We start from the raw sequence: 23022 nt of genomic DNA, 5'->3' as shown, positions 1-23022 counted from the left end.
AGAAAATTTTGTTAAAATTTTATTTCTATAGAAAATTTTGTCAAAATTTTATTTCTATAGAAAATTTTGTCAAAATTTTATTTCTATAGAAAATTTTGTCAAAATTTTGTTTCTATAGAAAATTTTATCAAAATTTTATTTCTATAGAAAATTATGACGAAATTTTACTTCTATAGAAAAATTTGTCAAAATTTTATTTCTATAGAAAATTTTATCAAAATTTTATTTCTATAGAAAATTTTGTTAAAATTTTATTTCTATAGAAAATTTTGTTAAAATTTTATTTCTATAGAAAAGTTTGTCAAATTTTTATTCCTAAAGAAAATGTTTTTAACATTTTATTTCTGTAGAAAATTATGCCAAAATTTTATTTCTATACAAAATTTTGTCAAAATTTTATTTCTTTAGAAAATTTTGTCAAAATTTTATTTCTATTGAAAATTTTGTCAAAATTTTATTTCTATAGAAAATTTTGTAAAAAAATTTTGTTTTGTATAGAAAAGTTTGTCAATTTGTTACTCCTATAGAAAATGTTTTTAACATTTTATTTCTGTGGATAATTTTTACTCCTAAAGGCAATGTTTTCAACATTTTATTTCTGTAGAAAATTTTATCAAAATTTTACTTCTATAGAAAATTTTGTCAAAATTTTATTTCTATAGAAAATTTTATCAAAATTTTATTTCTATAGAAAATTTTGTCAAAATTTTATTTCTATAGAAAATTTTGTTAAAATTTTATTTCTATAGAAAATTTTGTCAAAATTTTATTTCTATAGAAAATTTTGTCAAAATTTTATTTCTATAGAAAATTTTGTCAAAATTTTATTTCTATAGAAAATTTTGTCAAAATTTTATTTCTGTAGAAAATTTTATCAAAATTTTACTTCTATAGAAAATTTTGTAAAAATTTTATTTCTATAGAAAATTTTATCAAAATTTTATTTCTATAGAAAATTATGACGAAATTTTACTTCTATAGAAAATTTTGTCAAAATTTTATTTCTATAGAAAATTTTATCAAAATTTTATTTCTATAGAAAATTTTGTCAAAATTTTATTTCTATAGAAAATTTTGTTAAAATTTTATTTCTATAGAAAATTTTGTCAAAATTTTATTTCTATAGAAAATTTTGTCAAAATTTTATTTCTATAGAAAATTTTGTCAAAATTTTATTTCTATAGAAAATTTTGTCAAAATTTTATTTCTGTAGAAAATTTTATCAAAATTTTACTTCTATAGAAAATTTTGTCAAAATTATATTTCTATAGAAAATTTTATCAAAATTTTATTTCTATAGAAAATTATGACGAAATTTTATTTGTATAGAAAATTTTGTCAAAATTTTATTTCTATAGAAAGTTTTGTCAAAATTTTATTTCTGTAGAATATCAAAATTTTACTTCTATAGAAAATTTTGTCAAAATTTTATTTCTGTAGAATATCAAAATTTTACTTCTATAGAAAATTTTGTCAAAATTTTATTTCTATAGAAAATTTTATCAAAATTTTATTTCTATAGAAAATTATGACGAAATTTTATTTGTATAGAAAATTTTGTCAAAATTTTATTTCTATAGAAAATTTTGTTAAAATTTTATTTCTATAGAAAATTTTGTCAAAATTTTATTTCTATAGAAAATTTTATCAAAATTTTATTTCTATAGAAAATTTTGTCAAAATTTTATTTCTATAGAAAATTTTGTTAAAATTTTATTTCTATAGAAAATTTTGTCAAAATTTTATTTCTATAGAAAATTTTGTCAAAATTTTATTTCTATAGAAAATTTTGTCAAAATTTTATTTCTATAGAAAATTTTGTCAAAATTTTATTTCTGTAGAAAATTTTATCAAAATTTTACTTCTATAGAAAATTTTGTCAAAATTTTATTTCTATAGAAAATTTTATCAAAATTTTATTTCTATAGAAAATTATGACGAAATTTTATTTGTATAGAAAATTTTGTCAAAATTTTATTTCTATAGAAAGTTTTGTCAAAATTTTATTTCTGTAGAATATCAAAATTTTACTTCTATAGAAAATTTTGTCAAAATTTTATTTCTGTAGAATATCAAAATTTTACTTCTATAGAAAATTTTGTCAAAATTTTATTTCTATAGAAAATTTTACCAAAATTTTATTTCTATAGAAAATTATGACGAAATTTTATTTGTATAGAAAATTTTGTCAAAATTTTATTTCTATAGAAAATTTTGTTAAAATTTTATTTCTATAGAAAATTTTGTCAAAATTTTATTTCTATAGAAAATTTTGTCAAAATTTTGTTTCTATAGAAAATTTTGTTAAAATTTTTTTTCTATAGAAAATTTTGTCAAAATTTTATTTCTATAGAAAATTTTATCAAAATTTTATTTCTATAGAAAATTATGACGAAATTTTATTTGTATAGCAGGTTATGTTAGGTTAGGTGCCAGCCCGATGTATCAGGCTCACTTGGACTATTCAGTCCATTGTTGTATAGAAAATTTTATAAAATTTTTATTCCCATAGAAAATTTTGTCAAATTTTTATTCTTAAAGAAAATGTTGCCAAAATTTTATTTCATTTTTTGTTTATAAAAATGACAAAATTTTGCTTATATATAAAATGTTCTCAAAATGTTATTTATATAGAAAAAATTGTCAAAATAATATTTATATAGTAAATTTTGTCAAAATTTTATTTCTATAGAAAATTTTGTTAAAATTCTACCAAAGCACCAAGAATTTTACCAATATGCAGTATAAAATCTACCATTTTAGGTAGTATTCCACATACTTTGGCAAACGTCATATCTACCCATTGTCATCTCTACAATTACTCACCGCTTCCGTTTGTGTAAATGGATTAACATTCGTTTCAAAATTCCATTGAGCTGCAACATTCGCCGTACACTCCTGTGAACCTTTTTGATCTGTCTCAACCAATAAATTTCGTAATTTTTCCAATTCAATTTGATAGCGACGATCATCTTGAAAACGTTGACGTTCATTGTAGCGTTGATTTAAATTGAAACGATCTTGATTGGGATCGAAAGGATTTTCAAAACGATTGCGATCTCCATTATAAGGATTATTGGGATTATTAGGATTATTGGGATTATATGTGGTTATGGGAGGATTATAATTTGGTGTAGAAGGATTATTATTGTTATTATATTGAAATGATGTGGGTGGACGAGGAGTCGGATCATTCCCATTATTGTTGTTATTGCCATAATTATAGCGATTATTTTGTTGTTGTTGCTGCTGCTGCTGCTGTTGATTTTGCGGATTCTGTTGATTATTGTAGTAAACATGTTGGCCATAACGATCGTTATAGGTTTGATGATTTAATGGATTGCGATTATCGTAATTGTCATTTGTATTAGCATTTCCATTGCCATAGCGATCGTTCAATAACGTTTGGGTATTATACAAATTTTTATCACTAAAAGGCGAATCACTAGCATAGCTAGAATTCAATTGCTGATATTGTTGTGGACGATAGTTGAAACCATAACGCATACGTTCATCGTAGGTTTGACCATTCTACAGAATGAAAGACGCAAATTGAATTTATAATCATAGAATTTTTTTTGGCCATAATTTCAACTTACACGAAAATCATCTGATCCATCATCAACACTTGCATCTTCAGCATAGGGTGGTCCAAATCTTTGATCTCGATCTAAATCTCCTAAGGCTTGTGCCGGTGTAGTTGAAACTGGATAGCCATTATAGAAAATTTCTGGTCTCGGTGTTGGCAAAGGTGGTAATTCTAATTGAGCTCTAGCCTGTGGTGTAGCCAGCACTGAACTATAGAGTGTCCATATTACACACAGTAGAGTTTTTAAATATTTATGAAACATTGTCCTTCGTTCCTTCGTTGATGAGACAAGAAAGGAAACAATTTCTGGAATGTAATAAAAAAAATAAATTATCAACAGCAGAAATAGGGGAAGACTAAAAGTCATACGGAGTCGACTAAGTACTACTCGAAATGCCTGTTAAGAACCATAAGTAGACCAACAAAAAAATGGAAATTGTGCTAAAGGCACAAATTTAAAGGACATCCAAAAATGTTTATTTTAACTACAAAGAAAGTTCTTTTCATTAAAATTTTATAACTCGCTTTTTTCGTAACATAAATGTGTTATTTTAACTTTTATTGCTTCAAATGGGTTAAAAACAGAGTAAGAATTTATAAAATGGTACAATTTTTTTAGCTTTTGTCGAAAAATATGCTATATCCATTCTAGAATTTAAAAAAAAAAATAAGGTCAAACGTTTCAGACTAGCATTAAAAATGATAAAAAATAATTATATGGCAAAATATCTCAAAAATTTTTAATGCACATCCAAAACACTGAATTCGGATCACATCTTAAGAAGTGATGCAAATTCAGTGCAAAGGCTGTTAAAATGGTGGACACCCGTCCCATGATAAGCCCGTATTAAATGCATCGCTTCTGCGCCAATTTTGCACCACTTCGGTACCCAAAAATTTTCATTCCTTGTTTTGGCGACTCTTTTTTTTTTTTTGCTGGGACACTGTGTATTTGAAACCTTCCAATTCGGACGATATTCAGGGTGGCTGATATATAATGCGCTGTATGTTTTTATATTTTATTTTCCATAAGCAAGACAGGCCTTCAACCCTGAAAACAAACATGCCCGGATCCAAAGATCTTGTCTTTATACTAATGATATTGGTATTGATTCCGCGCCAAAGAAGCGGATAGTTGAAGTAAGGATATATTTAACCCTTTCACTATCGAAATAAACCCAATGTTAAAAACTTTTCTCTATCTTTTTTTTACTTGTACAAAACGCAAGTAGAAAACAAGTATATACGGCCATAAGTTCGGCCAGGCCGAATCTTATGTACCCTCCACCATGGATTGCATAGAAACTTTTTCTAAAGACTGCCATCCACAATCGAATTACTTGGGTTGTGGTATCTTAAAACTTCTTAACATCGTTTTCTAAATTGTGAGTTAGTCCATACGTGGTAGAGAGCCAGAATTGAAATATGGGGGTCGCTTATGTTATATGGGGGCTATATATAATTATGAACTTGATATGGACCAATTTTTGTGTGACTGGGGATCAATTTATCTGAGGGCTATATATAACTATAGACCGATGTGGACCTAGTTAGGCATGGTTGTTAACGGCCACATACTAGCACAATGTACCAAATTTCAACTGACTCGGATGAAATTTGCTCCTCCAAGAGGCTCCAAAACTAAATCTCGGGATCGGTTTATATGGGGGCTATATATGATTATGGATTGATATGGACCACTTTTGGCATGGCTGTTAAATATCATATACTACCATCACGTACCAAATTTCAACCAGATCGGATGAATTTTGCTTCTCCAAAAGGCACCGGAGGTCAAATCTGGGGATAGGTTTATATGGGGGCTATATATAATTATGGACTGATATGAACCAATTCCTGCATGGTTGTTGGATACCATATACTAACATCACGTACCAAATTTCAACCAAATCGGATGAATTTTACTCTTCCAAGGGGCTCCGGAGGTCAAATCTGGGAATCGGTTTATATGGGGCCTATATATAATTATTGACCGATTTCGACCAATTTTTGCATGGGTGTTTGAGGCTATATATTAACACCACATACCAAATTTAAACTGTATCAGATGAATTTTTGTCTTCCAATAGGCTCCGGAGGTCAAATCTGGTGATCAGTTTATATGGGGCCTATATATAATTATGGAAGACCAAAATTCATCTGATTAAGTTGATATTCGGTACGTGGTGTTAATATATGGCCTCAAACACCCATGCAAAAATTGGTCGAAATCGGTCCATAATTATATATAGCCCCCATATAAACCGATCCCCAGATTTGACCTCCGGAGCCCCTTGGAAGAGCAAAATTCATCCGATTCGGTTGAAATTTGGTACATTGTGCTAGTATATGGCCGTTAGCAACCATGCCTAACTAGGTCCATATCGGTCTATAGTTATATACAGCCCTCAGATAAATCGATCCCCAATCACACAAAAATTGGTCCATATCAAATTCATAATTGTATATAGCCCCCATATAAGCGACCCCTATATTTCAATTCTGGCTCCCTACGTACCGTGCAAAAGTCCATATCGATTCGTAATTATTTGTAGACTTACCTGCACATACCTTTTTTGACTAATATATACCACGTATGGACTAATTCACAATTTAGAAAACGATTTAAGATACCACAACCCAAGTACTTCGATTGTGGATGACAGTCTTTCGTAGAAGCTTGTAAGCTATCCATGGTGGAGGGTACATAAGATTCGGCCTGGCCGAACTTACGGCCATATATACTTGCTTTTAATTAAAATTTCATTATTTCGAAGAAATTTGTCCTTAATATTTTGTAAATTGTACATCCTTAAATTTAGGTAGCGTAATCGTTAATATCACGTAAATATTTTTTTCAGTGTGGATTTCGACAAAAATCTGGTCTTCACTTTTCGGATCATTTCTGGTGTTGTTACCGTTTTTTGTCCACTTTTTGACGCTATGCAAAACTGCCTGACGCTATGCCTGTATCACGGTAACCAGCAATGGTACAACACTGAAACAAGTAAGTAAAGTCTAAAGTCGACCGGGGCCGACTGTACTATAATATACACTGAAAAAAATATTGTCGTGGGGTTAAAGATTTCATGTCTTTAAAATACGAATGCAAATTTTGCTTAGCATAGAAGACGCATTTCTCTAATATAAAGTCTTTTTCCTTGTCCAAAAGTCGATAAACTTTTCAATGAAGTCGTATTATCCTTATAATTAAGTGATTTCACTTAAAAATGGGTATCATAACATGAAAGAAAAAATGTTAGGACTAAGGTCAACTTGACTTTAATAATTCAGAAAAATTCTTTAAATTTAATGAAATTGTCTTTAAATTTGTTGTCTTTTTGCATCTTGACTACAAAGCAAAAAATCGTTCAAATATAGGACATATTTTTCAACACTTTATTTTAAAGACGCTTTTTACTTGAAACATAGCGTAATTACTACTGGAAGTCGAGTCTTAATTTTGAAAATAAAGTTGTCGTTAACTCGTTTTTCAAGGACTTTGATAGCATATGAAGAAAAAAGCTGAAAAAGCGAAAAATTAAAATTTGCTTCCTAGAAGCAAGTACACAAAACCCAAATTTAAAAGAGAATTGTGTCTTAAAAGTATCCTTACTTGTATTCTCCGCTTCTTTGGCTCGGAATCAATACCAAAATTTTTAAAGTAAAGACAAAATCTTTGGAACCTGCATGCTTTTTTTTTCAGTGTAGTCGGTCCCGTCGACTATATTGTTATTATGGCAACTCCCTCGGTGGTACAATATGCTAAGGCGACTGTTAACGCGTATGGTGCAGAAAAAACAGGTTCAAGTCTCACTAGCGGAATTTTGTTTTTAATTTTGTTTATAAAGTCGTAACCTTAACGTTTTCAGATCATGAACGCTGGTTGTTGTCTTGACAACGCATGGTGTCATTTTATCGTTGTCAGATTGACACCGCCTGTTCTCAGTTTGACACCTCATGTGTGTTGATTCACTTTCATGAACGAATCGTTTTGAAATGAGCACGCCGTGCATGATTTTTTCTATGAGTGTATACCCTTCACCACTATGTAGATCAACATTTGTGTTACCATCTAGAATTAAATTTTAAATCGGCTAACGCTATCCAGTTAATTGGAGGAAAATCCCATTGAAAATGGGTCTAAAATATGAAGCGGTCTACCATATTTCCCCAACTCTGGTGTACGTATATATGGGAGCTATATATAATCTGAACCGATTTTGACTAAATTTGACATGCATAGTTAGAATAATAATTCTGCTATCTCTGCAAAATTTCACGTAAATGGGAGTATAACTTTGGCCCCCATGGTCATATGAGTGTAAATCGGGCAAAAGGTATATATGGGATTTATATCTTAACTTACTTGTACAGTTCTGTACAGTGGTCTTTTATATTTCCAAATTGCCATCAGCATAGTTAGCCTTACACAAACATTGTTGGCTGTTATATAGGTGAAAGAATGCGCATGTGGTCTTGTCTGTAGGCAGAAATGTTATCAGCGGTCTACCTAAATATACTAGAACTATTGGGGCTGATACAGTGTTGCCAGGTGATTTTTGATTCTTCCCCCCAAATCTTAAGAAAAAAACCCCTAAATTGGTCTAAGCTTTTTACAAAAACCCCCAAAAAATTTTAGAGTATAAAAGTACAAAAAGTGGTCCCAAAATTACGTGAAAAAAAATCCTGTAGTGATAAATTTAACACAAATATATATCCTGAAGGAAGAATTCTTTCCTGAGAAACGAAATTTTAGAAAAACTAAGTTTTCTTTTGATGCTAAAATTTGTTTTCGTTTGAAGTAAATAAAAAATAAAATTTGCTATTTAAGAAAATACTTTAAAACAAAAGAGATTTTCGTTTGTTTAAATTTCATCCCTGAGGAAATTATTTTTTTTATGGATGTAATAATACAATATGTATATCAATTTAAAAAGCGGGCTTACTCTTAAAAAGCTTTCAGCTGCTAAGTTAAAATACGATTGTTTTTAATTTTGTCAAATATTAAAAATGCCCTTTCAACAGAAGAGTTTAAAAAAGATAACGAAAATAATGCTATTGGATACTTGTTTGTATTTAGGATCTTCTTGTTGACTTTCCGCATCTTTTTTCTCATAACTCATGCAAGAATTGTTCCGAATTTGCTTGAGAATTGCTCCACTTTATAAGGTCTGAAATAATTTTTTACCCCCAAAAATCCCCCCAAATAAATTTTACCCCTAAAAATCCCCCTAAACGTGAAAAAACCCCCTAAATTTGGGGGGAAAACCCCTAACCTGGCAACACTGGGCTGATAACACACAGATGAGTATGCTACACATGCGTATAGTAATAAAATCCGTGTGAAGGATTTTCCACACGAAGAGATAACAGCAAACCCTTAGCTATAATTAGAATAAAAAGTATTTTACTTTCTAGTACATAAGTCATTGTATATTTAACATTAAATTGAGTTTCCATTAAACCATCGTGGCGAGCACATCGTTTTCTTTTCTTAGGAAGGAGTCGTTGTACAGTACTCCTTGTGCAAAATTTGAAGCAAATCACGGCAAAACCATGGCTTTTGAGGCCATATAAGTTCAAATCGGACGAAAGATATATATGGGAGCTATATGTAAATCTGAACCGATTTTAACCAAATTTGGCACACATAACAGCATCATTAAACGTACCCGTTGTGAAAAATTTGAAGTAAGTCAGGGCAAAGCTCTGGCTTTTGAGGCCATATAAGTTCAAATCGGGCAAAAGATATATATGGGAGCTATATCTAAATTTGAACCGATTTCAATCAAATTTACCAAGCATTGGTAGAATGCAAATTCTAAATATGTTTTGTCACCAAGAGTTTATAAAATCTTTTCCATTGCCAAAGCACAACCACAGTTTTCCATTGGCTTAAGCTTCAAAACCTCCATGCATTTAGTTTAAGCCGAACATTTTCAATCTTCCCATAATACTTTTGATGAAATCCCATAAAAAATCTCACACGCCAATTTTTTTTAACAACCGTCTGTCTGTCTGTCTGAGTTAATCATTGACCGAATGACGAATTGAGTGAATGAATGCGTGAATGATAGATGCACTTACAACCTTCATAGTTGGTTAAATAAACAAACATACGTCAATTTCATAGCCATTTCGAATAGACAACATTGTGAACAAAGGGTTCGATTGTTTTCCAGGTGTCCCAAGACAAGGCAAAAAGATCTTAGAAAATGCCAAGCCATAAGATATGACATACATTTTTTGGTTTAACACTTTCTTTTAAAGTATTTAGTAAATAAAAAGTATTGATTCATAAGTAGTGCGATGTACTAAAAACATAAATCTGGTAAAGAACTCTCATATATCTCTCTCAATTTTAATATAACGAAATATTGATTTGAGACCTAAATATTTTCAATAATATACATGTATTGCAACCAAATTCAGGTCGTTATCATTTCTAAACCGCTCGTGTGACAGCCTTATGACTTATTCCACTCATAGATCATATTATTGTTTACAAGCTTACAAAAACATTTTGATCTATTGCATTCAGAAATAATGCCATTCGTGATGAAATTCCAAATAGATACTGTCATTGCTTAATATTTGGCTGGAAAACTATCGTTGGAAATCTCTAGAATTTATATGTGAACAAATCTCTTTTTGATAGGGCCATTGCTCGTTACCGTGATACTGACAGTTTTGCATCGCGTTCAAAAATTTTATAAAAAAAAAGAGTACAGTAGAAATGATCCAAAAATAGAAATCTATGACGCAGTGGTAGACAACTTGCTCGTGAGCTGAACCTATCACGAGAGTAGATGAACTTGGACTTTGAAGCCTTTGAAGTTCCAAAAAGTGCAAGTGCTCACCGATGCAGTAAAACATGTTGAAAAAGCCAAGGAGAAGCTTCGCTTGCACAAAAGTGGGCAATTAAAGAATTTGTATTTTTCCGATGCGAGGCCATTCGAAATTGGGTATTTTGACAGTGGGGTCAAAGTTAATATGGAAGCCCTGGACAGACAATCATTTCGGTCTCAGACCATGAACATTCCAACCAATGCGGCCATAATTTGGAATTTTTCTCCAATATGGGAATAGGTTAGGTTAGGTTAGGTGGCAGCCCGATGTATCAGGCTCACTTAGACTATTCAGTCCATTGTGATACCACATCGGTGAACTTCTCTCTTATCACTGAGTGCTGCCCGATTCCATGTAGCCTAGTCCGAACGGCGATCCACATTGCAGTGAAATCACTTAGAGAAGCTTTGAAAACCCTCAGAAATGTCACCAGCATTACTGAGGTGGGATAATACAACCCTGAAAAACTTTTTTGGTGTTCGGTCGAAGCAGGAATCGAACCCACGACCTTGTATGCAAGGTGGGCATGCTAACCATTGCACCACGGTGGCTCCCTGGGGGATATATATATTTTTCGTAGATGGGGATGAAATTTTTGATTTGGAGACTTGGTGGCGAATTTCCATAAATTTGTGTATTTTTGAGAAATCGCTTTAGTATTTATAATAAATCAGGTTTACAATATAAAATGTTCGGACAATCATTTCGGTCGCAGATCATGAGCATTCTAACCATCGTTGCCAGTATTGTGGATTTTCCCCAATTTGGGAAAATATATGTTTTCATGGATGGGGATGAAATTTTTAAGTTGGGGACTTGGGATTTAGTGGGGAGTTTCCATAAATTTGTGGGTTTTTGGGAAATCGCTTTAGTAATTATAATAAACCAAGTTTACAATAATGGTGAATTTATTCTTATTTATACATTATTAAAATTACACCAAATCGTCAAAATTTAGAAAAAAAGTCTTTCTCCTCTTTATTGCATGGCATACTATAGGATGCAAATGGAACATTAGGACATTTGGGGCCCAAGCGCCAATTTTATTACTTCGTACGTAGAGGTAAAATATGGTGATCGAATTCTCATTTTCATTTCTCAAGCATTTTGGAGACGATCACCACTCTCTTGACGAAATCTTGATTTTATTACAATCCGCAAAACTGGTTAAGCTACATTTGCAGTTTAGTCAACGCAATGGTTTTAAGCTGAAATCAAAACAACAAATATGAAGTAAAATTTTGACAAAATGTTCTATAAACATAAAATTTTTGAGAAAATTTTCTATAGTAATAAAATTTTGATAAAATTTTGTATAGAAATAAAATATTGACACAATTTTCTATAGAAATAAAATATTAACCACATTTTCTATAGAAATAAAACGTTTACAACATTTTCTATAGAAATACAAATTTGAGAAATTTTTCTATAAAAATAAAATTTTTACAAAAATGTCTATGGAAATAAAATTTTTGAGAAAATTTTCTACAAAAATAAAATTTTGAGAATTTTTTCCATAGAAATAAAATTTTTGACAAAATTTTCTATAGAAATAAAATTTTGACAAAATTTTCTATATAAGTAAAATTTTCACAAAATTTTCTATACAAATAAAATTTTGACAAAATTTTCTATAGAAATAAAATTTTGACAAAATATTCTATAGAAAAAAATTTTGACAAAATTTTCTATAGAAATAAAATTTTGACAAAATTTTCTATAGAAATAAAATGTTGACAAAATTTTCTATAGATATAAAATTTTGATAAAATTTTCTATAGAAACCAATTTTCTATCGAAATTTTAGCAAAATTGTCTTTAAACTCAATATTTTAATTTTCGTGTTACACAGTGCAACACAAAAAATTCAAACAAAAAATCACTTATCCCAGCCGAAAGTATTCGATGAGAGGAGAAAAGTAACTTCTGGAATATGCTAGATTGGTTGCCGTTCGTCTTTTATGAGCCTCTAAATTTTGTCACTAGAAATAAAAATTTTTACAAAATTTTCTATAGAAATAAAATTTTGACAAAATTTTCTATAGAAATCAAATTTTGAAAAAATTTTCTATACAAATAATATTTTGACAAAATTTTCTATAGAAAAAGATTTTTGGCAAAATTTTATATAGAAATAACATTTTGAAAAAAAATTCTATAAAAATAAAATTTTGACAAAATTTTCTATAGAAAAAAATGTTTGACAAAATTTTATATAGAAATAACATTTTGAAAAAATTTTCTATAGAAATAAAATTTTGATAAAATTTTCTATAGAAATAAAACAAAATTTTCTATATAAATGATATTTTGACAAAATTTTTTATACAAATAAAATATTAACAAAATTTTGTATAGAATAAAACTTTGACAACATTTTCTATAGAAATACAAATTTGAGAAATTTTTCTATAGAAATAAAATGTTGACAAAAATGTCTATGGAAATAACATTTATGAGAAAATCTATATATATAAAATTCAATCTATGTTTGTTTATTTGTTTGTTTGTTTGTATGTTCCGAAATGGCTCCGAAACGGCTGAACCGATTTACTTGAAACTTTCAGAGATCGTAGGGGGCGTTCATGTGGTGAAAATAGCGTACCTCATTTTTTGACACCTGGTCGCGGAGGGGGACCTCCCTTCCGCCGGACTTTTTGAAAATTGGACCAAAGTTGACCGATTTGCTTGAAATTTTCATTGAAGGTTAGGGTTGGCATCTAGACAAAGATCCGCTACTTTATATTTCGATATTTGGTGGCGGAGGGGGACCTCCCCTTTGTTCGACTTTTTTTAAAGTAACACTGCAGTGAAAAAACTAAAATTCTCTAAATTATCTGAGATTTACAGAGAACATGCGGTGAGGTTATGGAATTAATATGGGGTACCTGATGATTTTATATGTGGACGGGGAGGGGACCTCCCCCTTGCTTTACTTTTTGAAACTTGGAACAAAAATTATGCGATTTGCTTGAAATTTTCATTGAATGTTGGGGTTGGCATCTAGAGAAAATCCGCTACATTATTTTTCGATATTTGGTCGGGGAGGGGGACCACCCCTTTGCCCGACTTTATTTTAAAGTACAGTGAAAACAAAACTAAACTCCCCCGACTGAAATTTTGCAGAAAAAATGGGTGAGGTTATGAAATTTATATCAGGTTCCTGCTTTTTTAATAAAAATAAAAGGGCATAGGGAGACATCCGCTTCTCTTAAGTACATACAGAGAGTTACTTGAAATTTACAGAGGACTGGGGAGAGGTTACGATATTAATAGTTAATACCTGATTTTGTGATATTTGGACGGAAGAGAGGCCGCCCCTTTAGTCTTATAACTTGCTTGACAGTTTCTGAGACTGCAAAAAAAATTCTTAAGTTTTCTTGAAATTTACAAAGGCAGTGGGGGGAGGTTTTGAACGAACAGGCAACCTTCCTTGCCCCACACTTGAAGGAAAGTTTCAAAAATTTTCAGGCAAGGTTAGGAGTGCTATTCACTACGGGTTTTTGTCGATATTGTATCGGGGAAAGTGACGTCCCTTTAAAACAATAGAGCAAAATTTAAACATCTCCCATCTACTTGAAATTTAGAGGGAACGTGGGAGGAGGTGATTAAATTTATACATGGTTATTAAATTAGTATATGATTTTTCGATATCTGGTTGGGGAAGGGGAAATGGAAATAAACTTTGTCGATTTACTTCGATAGAATTTATAGGGACCATTGAGTAGTTGTGAAATTAATATAGGGGTACGTCATAGTCCGATATCAGGTCGGAGTGGAGCGTAGGTGGGGAGAGGGTTCCCTTTTGTCCGTTTTTTTCTTAAATTGAAAGTTGAGGGTTGTCCGTAAATGGGAACTCGGTACATAATTTTATGATTTTTGAACAAACTTCTGCCAGACTTCTTTTTAGTAAAGAACTTAAATTTACATGAAATTGGCAGCCAACGTAGAGGGTGCATCATTTTCCAACATTTTAGCAAATGTTAATGTGGTAAAATTTTTTACTACTTTTGCTTTTTCCGATTTATTGAATTGGAAACTGTAATTCTTTGTATGTTATGTTATTATAATATAGTGCACTGAAAAAAAAGCATACTCGGTTCCAAAGATTTTGTCTTTACTTTAAAAAATTTGGTATTGATTCCGAGCCAAAGAAGCGGAGAATACAAGTAAGGATACTTTTAAGACACAATTCTCTTTTAAATTTAGTTTTTGTGTACTTGCTTCTAGGAAGCAAATTTTAATTTTTCGCTTTCTCAGCTTTTTTTCTTCATATGCTATCAAAGTCCTTTAAAAACGAGTTAACGGCAACTTTATTTTCCAAATTAGGACTCGACTTCCAATAGAAATTATGCTATGTTTGAAGTAAAAAACTTCTTTAAAATAAAGTTTTGAAAAACATGTCCTATATTTGAACGATTTTTTGCTTTGTAGTCAAGATGCAAAAAGACAACAAATTTAAAGACAATTTCATTAAATTTAAAGAATTTTTCTGAATTATTAAAGTCAAGTTGACCTTAGCCTATAAATTTTTTCTTTCATGTTAAGATACCCATTTTTAAGTCAAATCACTTAATTATAAGGACAATACGACTTCATTGAAAAGTTTATCGACTTTTGGACAAGGAAAATAACTTTATTTTAGAGAAATGCGTCTTCTATGCTAAGCAAAATTTGTATTCGTATTTTAAAGACATGAAATCTTTGACCTCACGACAATATTTTTTTCAGTGTGCTTAATTTTCAGATATGTTGAGGAGAAGGATACATTTCCACACTTAAAATTCACAAGACATATAGAAGATTGTCCAACTACTTGAATACAGAACATTATTTAAAAAATTTGGAGGAAAGGGTACACCCTCTCCCCGACAGTTTTTAAGACGAACCGTTTTACATATGCATATCCGCCGTATTTGTACCTATAAACGAAAAAGCAAGTAGTCCGATTTGTTTGAAAGAATTCAAATCTTTTCGAATTTGTTTTCAGCACGAAGGATATGGTTGACTAAGTTAACGCAAAATGTTCCTACAAAAACACTTCGGAAGGTGCAGCGAAGCGGGCCGGGTTACGCTATTTTCTATAAAAATAAAATGTTGAGAATTTTTTCCATAGAAATAAAATTTTGACAAAATATTCTATAGAAATAAAATTTTGACAAAATTTTCCATAGAAATAAAATTTTGACAAAATTTTATGTAGAAAAAAAATGTTGGCAAAATTTTATATAGAAATAACATTTTGAAAAAATTTTCTATAAAAATAAAATTTTGACAAAATTTTCTATAGAAATAAAATTTTGACAAAATTTTCTATAGAAATAAAATTTTGACAAAATTTTCTATAGAAATAAAATGTTGACAAAATTTTCTATGGATATAAAATTTTGATAAAATTTTCTATAGAAACAAATTTTCTATCGAAATTTTAGCAAAATTTTCTTTAAACTCAATATTTTAATTTTCGTGTTACACAGTGCAACACAAAAAATCCAAACAAAAAATCACTTATCCCAGCCGAAAGTACTCGATGAGAGGAGAAAAGTAATTTCTGGAATTTGCTAGATTGGTTGCCGTTCGTCTTTTATGAGCCTATAAATTTTGTCACTAAATTCGATTTTGAACACTTTTTGCGATTTTCCTATGGCCATGGCTCGAAAAATGTTGTGAATTCGTTTTTGATATATTTATGTATGGCAAACTCCGTATCAAGGAGTGGTCATATGAAGTTGGCATGTTGTTCATAATTTTATAGGCTACATTTCCTCCCTCGACTATTTCATAAAAAATACAATAGTTCAATAACTGTAGTCGAAAAACGGGAAAAATCTGTGATAAAAGTTGTAATTTTTTCGACATTTTTACGATTTTGAGCATGATGATGAAAATTTTCCGAACTTATAATATTCAGCATTTTTGTTGGCCGAGTCATTAAAAACAAATTCACAGCATTTTTGAGCTGTGAATTTGGCGACAAATTGAATTTGGCGACAAAATTTTAGAGGCTCATAAAAGACGAGCGGCAACCTTTGTCGCAAAATCCAGAAATTACTTTTCTCCTCTCATCGAGTACTTTCGGCTGGTATAAGTAATTTTTTGTTTGGAGTCAAAAAGAATCTATGTATAATGTATATAATATTTTGGGACGTTATTTATTGTTTTCAAAGTTTTTCGAAAATCAAAATAATGATGATCTCATTTTAATTTGAAATCCAATTTTTATTCATCTTCAAAAATGTATCTATCTATAATGGATAATATTAAATATATTGGAAGTTATTTAATTTTTAATCGAACAACGAAAAACGAAGTACTGGATTTCAGGTCATTCAAAGTGTATTTATATGGGTGAAATTTCACGGTGATATAAAAAGTAGGTTTACTAGAATATGGGCTTAATTGATCAATTGTATTGTCCATTTTTAACATATTAATAGATTTTTGACCCTGTATATACTCTTGATAAAGGTATAACATTAAGGCAATATAGCAGTAAATAGAACCTAAAGTTCTTTTCATTTTTGGCAGACATGTCGAGTTCGAAGATGGGACATACCGGAAAATTTTGTGATATATCACCCAAAGATTATAAATTGTAGGAAGATAGGAAATTAGCTACTGAGGAGATCGAACCATTTACCGGGTTAGTTTCATACTCGAACCAAACGCGTATACGCCAAGTATTGACCTACACTCAAAAAAAAGTGAACTCTCTATTTCACTAAAGCCATATTAACTTTATATTAGTTCATAGAATCATTATGTTTGGAAAAAGTTTATTTTAGTCAAATAAATTTTTGCGTATGTTAGTTAAATGAACTAAAAAATGGGAAAAAGTTATACACAAATAAAGGATAAAGATTTCCTAATTTCGTATTTCTTACAAAATAGTTCATTATTTCTCTAAATTTGTAAATTTTACCAAAAATGTGTCCATCATGAACTTCGTATGTCACTAAAGACATTCTTGCAATTTTGAACTCCAAGATTTCTCTTAAAACTACAAAATTTTCTTTAACTACTGAAAAAAATTAGTTATGTCTAATAAATTTTCTTGAATTTGTCGAAAAATATTTACTTATTTTTGCCATATCGGAGTGATGCCAGCGCTTGTAATACCGTTTAGTTAAAATTTTCTAAAAAAGTTCCAAATTTTCTAAAATTAATCGAAAGTTATCTTTCCTGGTGGGTTCACTGTTTTTTCAGTGTAGCATTAAAATGCAAATAAAAAGAAATTAAGTGCACGAAATAAATTTTCATAAAGGGGAAAATGCAATTTTTATGTTGTTGTCTAAAATTTAATATTGTTTCATTAAGAAAATTAAATTTTTCATTTAAAAAATAAAAACGAAAAACAACTAAAAAATTACAAACATGTATTGAACTAACATGGTAAATGCAACATTTGGTATGACGCAAGCAAATTTCCTATCGTCCTCAAGTTTATTGTCTGTGATAGCACCTACATATAAACCCAACTTCCGATTTGTTTTAAGAATTTTCGAATTTCGAATTTAGAGTTATTTTGAGATAGCCCTACATAATTACTTAAGAAATCTCCTTATACACCCGATGTCCTTGGAAGCTGTAATTTTAAATTAAAACTCTGCCAACGTGCCATCTGAGCCGGTCTTTTGGGAGAAAGATTGTTTCATCAAAGCCACTTAAATTCTTTACATTAAATTAATGGCCTCTAATGCCCATAACTAATAGACCATTTATAAATCGATGTTTCACCATTTTACTTCTATAGAAACACTCGTAACTGTATAGCTATTGTTGTCATCTGTTGTATGGTAGTGGTTATTTGAAATTCCGCCCGTCCTAATTTTTGGCAGTTTAAATCTGTTTTATATAGCCGACACATTACATTTGTTAACATCTAAACTTTCTATTGATATTTGATCAAAATGTTGGGCTAATTTTGATTTTTGTGTATCTTTTTGTTAGTGTTTCTATTTTATATAGATTTATTTTTTTATAAAATGCCTATATAGACCATTACCAGGATTTTACTTCTTAAACTTCTGGAAGCCTAATAATTTTTTTGAAATTTTGTGGTTTTATAAATATATATTCTAGAGATTGTTGTTATACCCATATTCTGATGTTTCTTGTGTCGTATTTTAACTTATTGGCCTGAAATTAAAATTTTGAGTTCTTTACATTCCTAAAATGCTGAGGTTTGTCTTCGAGTCGTACAAAATTTAAAATAAGAGTTCTTTTGGACATATAAACACATATGGCAAAATAGAGTACTTATATCGGTCTATTTTTGGAACACTACACCTTAAAATTACAATTGGAATACTGTTAAAATGAGATTTAGGTACACCACCGGAGCCGGAGTCGAGGCTAATAAGAAATGCTGGAGTCGGAGTCGGAGCCGGAGTCGAGCAAAATTGACTCGACTCCACAGCCCTGTTAAAGACAAAAGGTATTTTTTTCTAAGTCATATACACTTTTTTATAAGCAATCTAAGGTCTAATTTCACAGCAGTATAGTTTTAATTCTTGAGGTATTATTTCACAAAAATTTGAGTTACACTTCAGGAAGAAGTGAACCCTCCAGAGCACTAAAGCCAGTTTAACACTATTTTAGTTCATGGAAATTATTACGTTTTAATTAAAATTTCTGCGATATAAGAAGTCTCGTCAATTTAATATTTTTATATCCTTCACCACTACTGTGGTACAGGGTATAATAAGTTTGTGCATTTGTATGTAACGCCAAGAAGGAGTAATCATAGACCAACCTTTTAGTACAGGGATCGGCTTAGAATTAAATTCTGAGTCGATTTAGCGATGTCCGTCTGTCTGTCTGTCTGTCTGTCAGTCCGTCTGTCTGTCTGTTGATGTATTTTTGTGTGCAAAGTACAGCTCGCAGTTTTAATCCGATTGTCCTAAAATTTGGTATAGGGTCCTGTTTCGGCTCAAAGATGATCCCTATTGATTTTGGAAAAAATCGGTTCAGATTTAGATATAGTTGCCACATATATTTTTCACCGATCTGGTCATAATTGGCGTGTATATCAACCGATCTTCCTCAAATTCCGTACATCCGAATATTTTATGGGTCTCGAAAAACTTGCAAAATATCAGCCAAATCGGTTCAGATTTAGATACAGCTCCCATATATAGCTTTCGCCCTATTTACACTCATTTGCCCACAGAGGCCAATTTTTTGCTCCGATTTAGTTGAAAGTTTGCATAGGGAGCATAGTTACAATGCGTGCCAAATTTGGTTGAAATCGGTTCAGATTTGGATATATCTCCCATATATAGCTTTCGCCCGATTTACACTCATATGACCACAGAGGCCAATTTTTAACTCCGATGTAGTTGAAATTTTGCACAGGGAGTAGAATTAGCATTGTAACTACGCGTGCCAAATTTGGTTGAAATCGGTTCAGATTTGGATATATCTCCCATATATAGCTTTCGCCCGATTTACACTCATATGACCACAGAGGCCAATTTGTTGCTCCGATTTAGTTGAAATTTTACACAAGGTGTAGAATTAGCATTGTAGCTATCGCCACTGCTTAGTCGAAAAGTTGTAAAAATGACTCTAATTTTCTTAAACTTCTAATACATATATATCGAGCGATAAATAATAAATAAACTTTTTCGAAGTTTCCTTAAAATTGCTTCAGATTTAAATGTTTCACATATTTTTTACTAATATTGTGTTCCACCTAGTGCATTTGAGACTAACCTTTATATATATCCCCCAACACATTTGACGGATGTGATATGGTATCGAAAATTTAGATCTACAAAGTGGTGCAGGGTATAATATGGCCGACTATATTATACCCTGCACCGCCCGACTTTAGACTTTCCTTATTTGTTTTGTATTTAGTTAAATGGAGTAAATGAAGGGAAAAATTATACACAAATAAAGTTTATTTATGAAAATCGTCTTTGCCACAAAATAATTCAGATTTTTTTTTAATTTTTTAATTTTAACACTAATGCAATTTTAACAATTTTGAACTCCAATTGTTTCTTCAAACTACGACATTTTCTTGAACAAGTGTATTAGAAACAAATAAATAAAAGAAATTTTATAAACTGAATCTATGTTTCATTTAACTTTTCTTGGGAGTCATGCAGTGTTTCCACTGTTTTTCTGGCTCTTATCCCCAAAAAAATTTAGTTAAATGGAGTAACGAAGGGAAAAATTATACACAAATAAAGTATAAAGATTTATGAAAATCTTATTTCCTAAAAAATAATTCAGAATTTTTTTAAATTTTAACACTAATGCAATTTTAGCAATTTTGAACTCCAATTTTTTCTTCAAACTACGACATTTTCTTGAACAAGTGAAAAAAAAAATAATTATGCCAAAAAAAAATTTCTGAAATTGTCGAAATAGTTAAAATTTTCTAAAATTAAACTACTTCCTGGTGCATTCACTTTTTTTAATGATTTATTTCACTTTTTAGAATTTAATGACATTTTTCATTTTGAAGGTTTAAATTATAATGGAATAAATCCATATTTTTTAATTATACCTTAATTTTCTCTTTGGTACATTTTTATATTGGGTTGTTCTGGAAAAAATTTAATAATATATTTCCAATACAAAGGATGCTTATAGCTGAAAATATGTAAAATTGATAAACTAATGCAAACACTTAACTTTTTAATCAAATTAAAAAACAAAGCCAAAAATATTACATATCACACACAGAAAAAAATATCATCCAAAAATTTCTAATTAAAAGTTTGATTGAAGCTGAAAACTTATTTCAATAAAAAATTAATTAATACCAGAAACATTTTAATATAACTCGGAAGACTAACCCTCATTTTCATGAAGCTCCGTTAGCTAACGAATATTTAAACCGTAATTTTTGGGTTAAAGTTAACTGGAGAGAAGATATTTGCAATTTACTTTCTGTTAACTGGCAGTTAAAGCTTAACGGAGCTACAAGAAAATTTTTTATATTTTTAAAAATTTATTGAAACTATGAATTTTTTAGTCAAACTAAGTCAGTTAAGAAAGTAATTGAAAAGAAAGTAATTAATTGAGTTTTGCAATCAATTTATAAGTGAAATTTTAATTGAATAAATCAACTAATATTTTAATCAAGTATTTCTTATGCTCAATTAAAACTCTAATTGAAGACATTTCAATTACAAAAATAATTGGATTAATTAAACTCGTGATTGAATCATGCAATATATTTTAATTGAACTCAGTTTGAATTGAATTAAAAATATATCGCATTTAAAATATAATAGAATATTTTACAGATTAAAATTTTTTAAAATTAAAAAAAGACAAACATTACGTTTGTCTGTTTGTCTTTTATTAATTTAGAATTTTTGAAATGTAGTTCTGTTTTCACTATTCCTTAAAACTTTCATTTTCATCTTGTGATTGTTTTTTTTATTTTTTTATAAACTCACATTTTTTTTTATATTTTATTTTAATATTTAAAAATTTTGGTAATATTAGTATAATTCATTATTTTATTTTTTTTCAATTTAATTCATACCTTAATAATATTTTTTATATATCCTTGATTTTAAACTTTTCACAATTTTTTGTTTTATTAGCACTTATTATTTTCAATATTTCTACTCTTTTTTCTGTTTAAATCAAACTACACTCCTTTTCGAATAACAATAATTAAACTGATCACTGGACTGGAGTGTTTTGTATTAATTTATTAATTTCAAGTTCAAGTTTACAACTTCCAAGACTGGAACAAATATATCACGATTTTAGCATGTTTCTCCTCAGTAGCATTGCTTAGCGATTCCTATTCATGTGAACTTTTGCTTTGCTTATTTTTTCAATTCCCGCCGAATTCAAAACCGTAACCGTATTGTGACACGTCTAAAATACTACTAGCTCTATTGGGGATTAGTTTTCTCAAAACTTTTCTATAAGAATCACTGGTGACGACTTTGTTATTGTGTTTTTTTGTTTTAGAAGTATGAAAAGTGAAAAACATCAACAACAAATAAACCAGAGGGCGGCAACAACAACGTAGCCAATGGCAATAACATCAAAAACATTTTGAAAATCCAACAACAGAAAAGCAAAAATAAAAGTAAAAATTCACACAAAACCAAAGAAAAATTCAAATTTGTAACGTCTGAACACACATATGTACGGACATGTACACACACACACACTCATCATAATATAAACAATGGAATACAACAACTACAACAATGATAGCAATCACAAGCGATGGCTTCGAATATACTTGTGAATGGATGAATGAAAAACCGAATTCGTCATACGTTTAGATACTGGCGTTGCATACGACAACAAAATTATTACTTCACTTAGCTGGAGTCACTATTTCACCGGGTATCATTTAATTAGTCAAAGCTAATATATATATGCATGTAAAAAACACTAAAGTGGGTCGATTATAAACGATTGCGTTGAAGTATTCGCGTTAAGTTGTTTAAAGAATGTTTTTTAAACAAGTAATTGTACAAACTGAAACAAGTAAGGAAAGTCTAAAGAAGGGCGGGGCCGACTATATTATACCCTGCACCTCTTTGTAAATCCACATTTTCGATACTATATCACATCCGTCAAAT

General features: G+C 29.9%; 1 protein-coding gene across 1 annotated transcript in view; it reads right to left on the bottom strand.

The window, feature by feature from the left end:
• The window catches only part of Ance-3 (angiotensin-converting enzyme Ance-3), a 438035-nt gene extending 415717 nt beyond the window's left edge, over positions 1-22318 (bottom strand). The window contains exons 1-3 of the mRNA XM_075293938.1: positions 21957-22318; positions 3600-3895; positions 2827-3531 (exon numbers count right to left, since the gene is read on the bottom strand). Coding sequence (XP_075150053.1) covers positions 2827-3531; positions 3600-3851 — 957 coding nt within the window. The 5' untranslated portion in view covers positions 3852-3895; positions 21957-22318. The remainder of the gene's footprint in view (positions 1-2826; positions 3532-3599; positions 3896-21956) is intronic.
• Between the last annotated feature and the right edge of the window lie 704 nt (positions 22319-23022).

The sequence above is a fragment of the Haematobia irritans genome, chromosome 2 (genome assembly GCF_050003625.1).
Source record: "Haematobia irritans isolate KBUSLIRL chromosome 2, ASM5000362v1, whole genome shotgun sequence".
Taxonomy (NCBI): Eukaryota; Metazoa; Arthropoda; class Insecta; order Diptera; family Muscidae; genus Haematobia; species Haematobia irritans.
The sequence above is the reverse complement of the archived record's forward strand: the minus strand, read 5'-3'. Positions and strand labels throughout refer to the sequence as shown.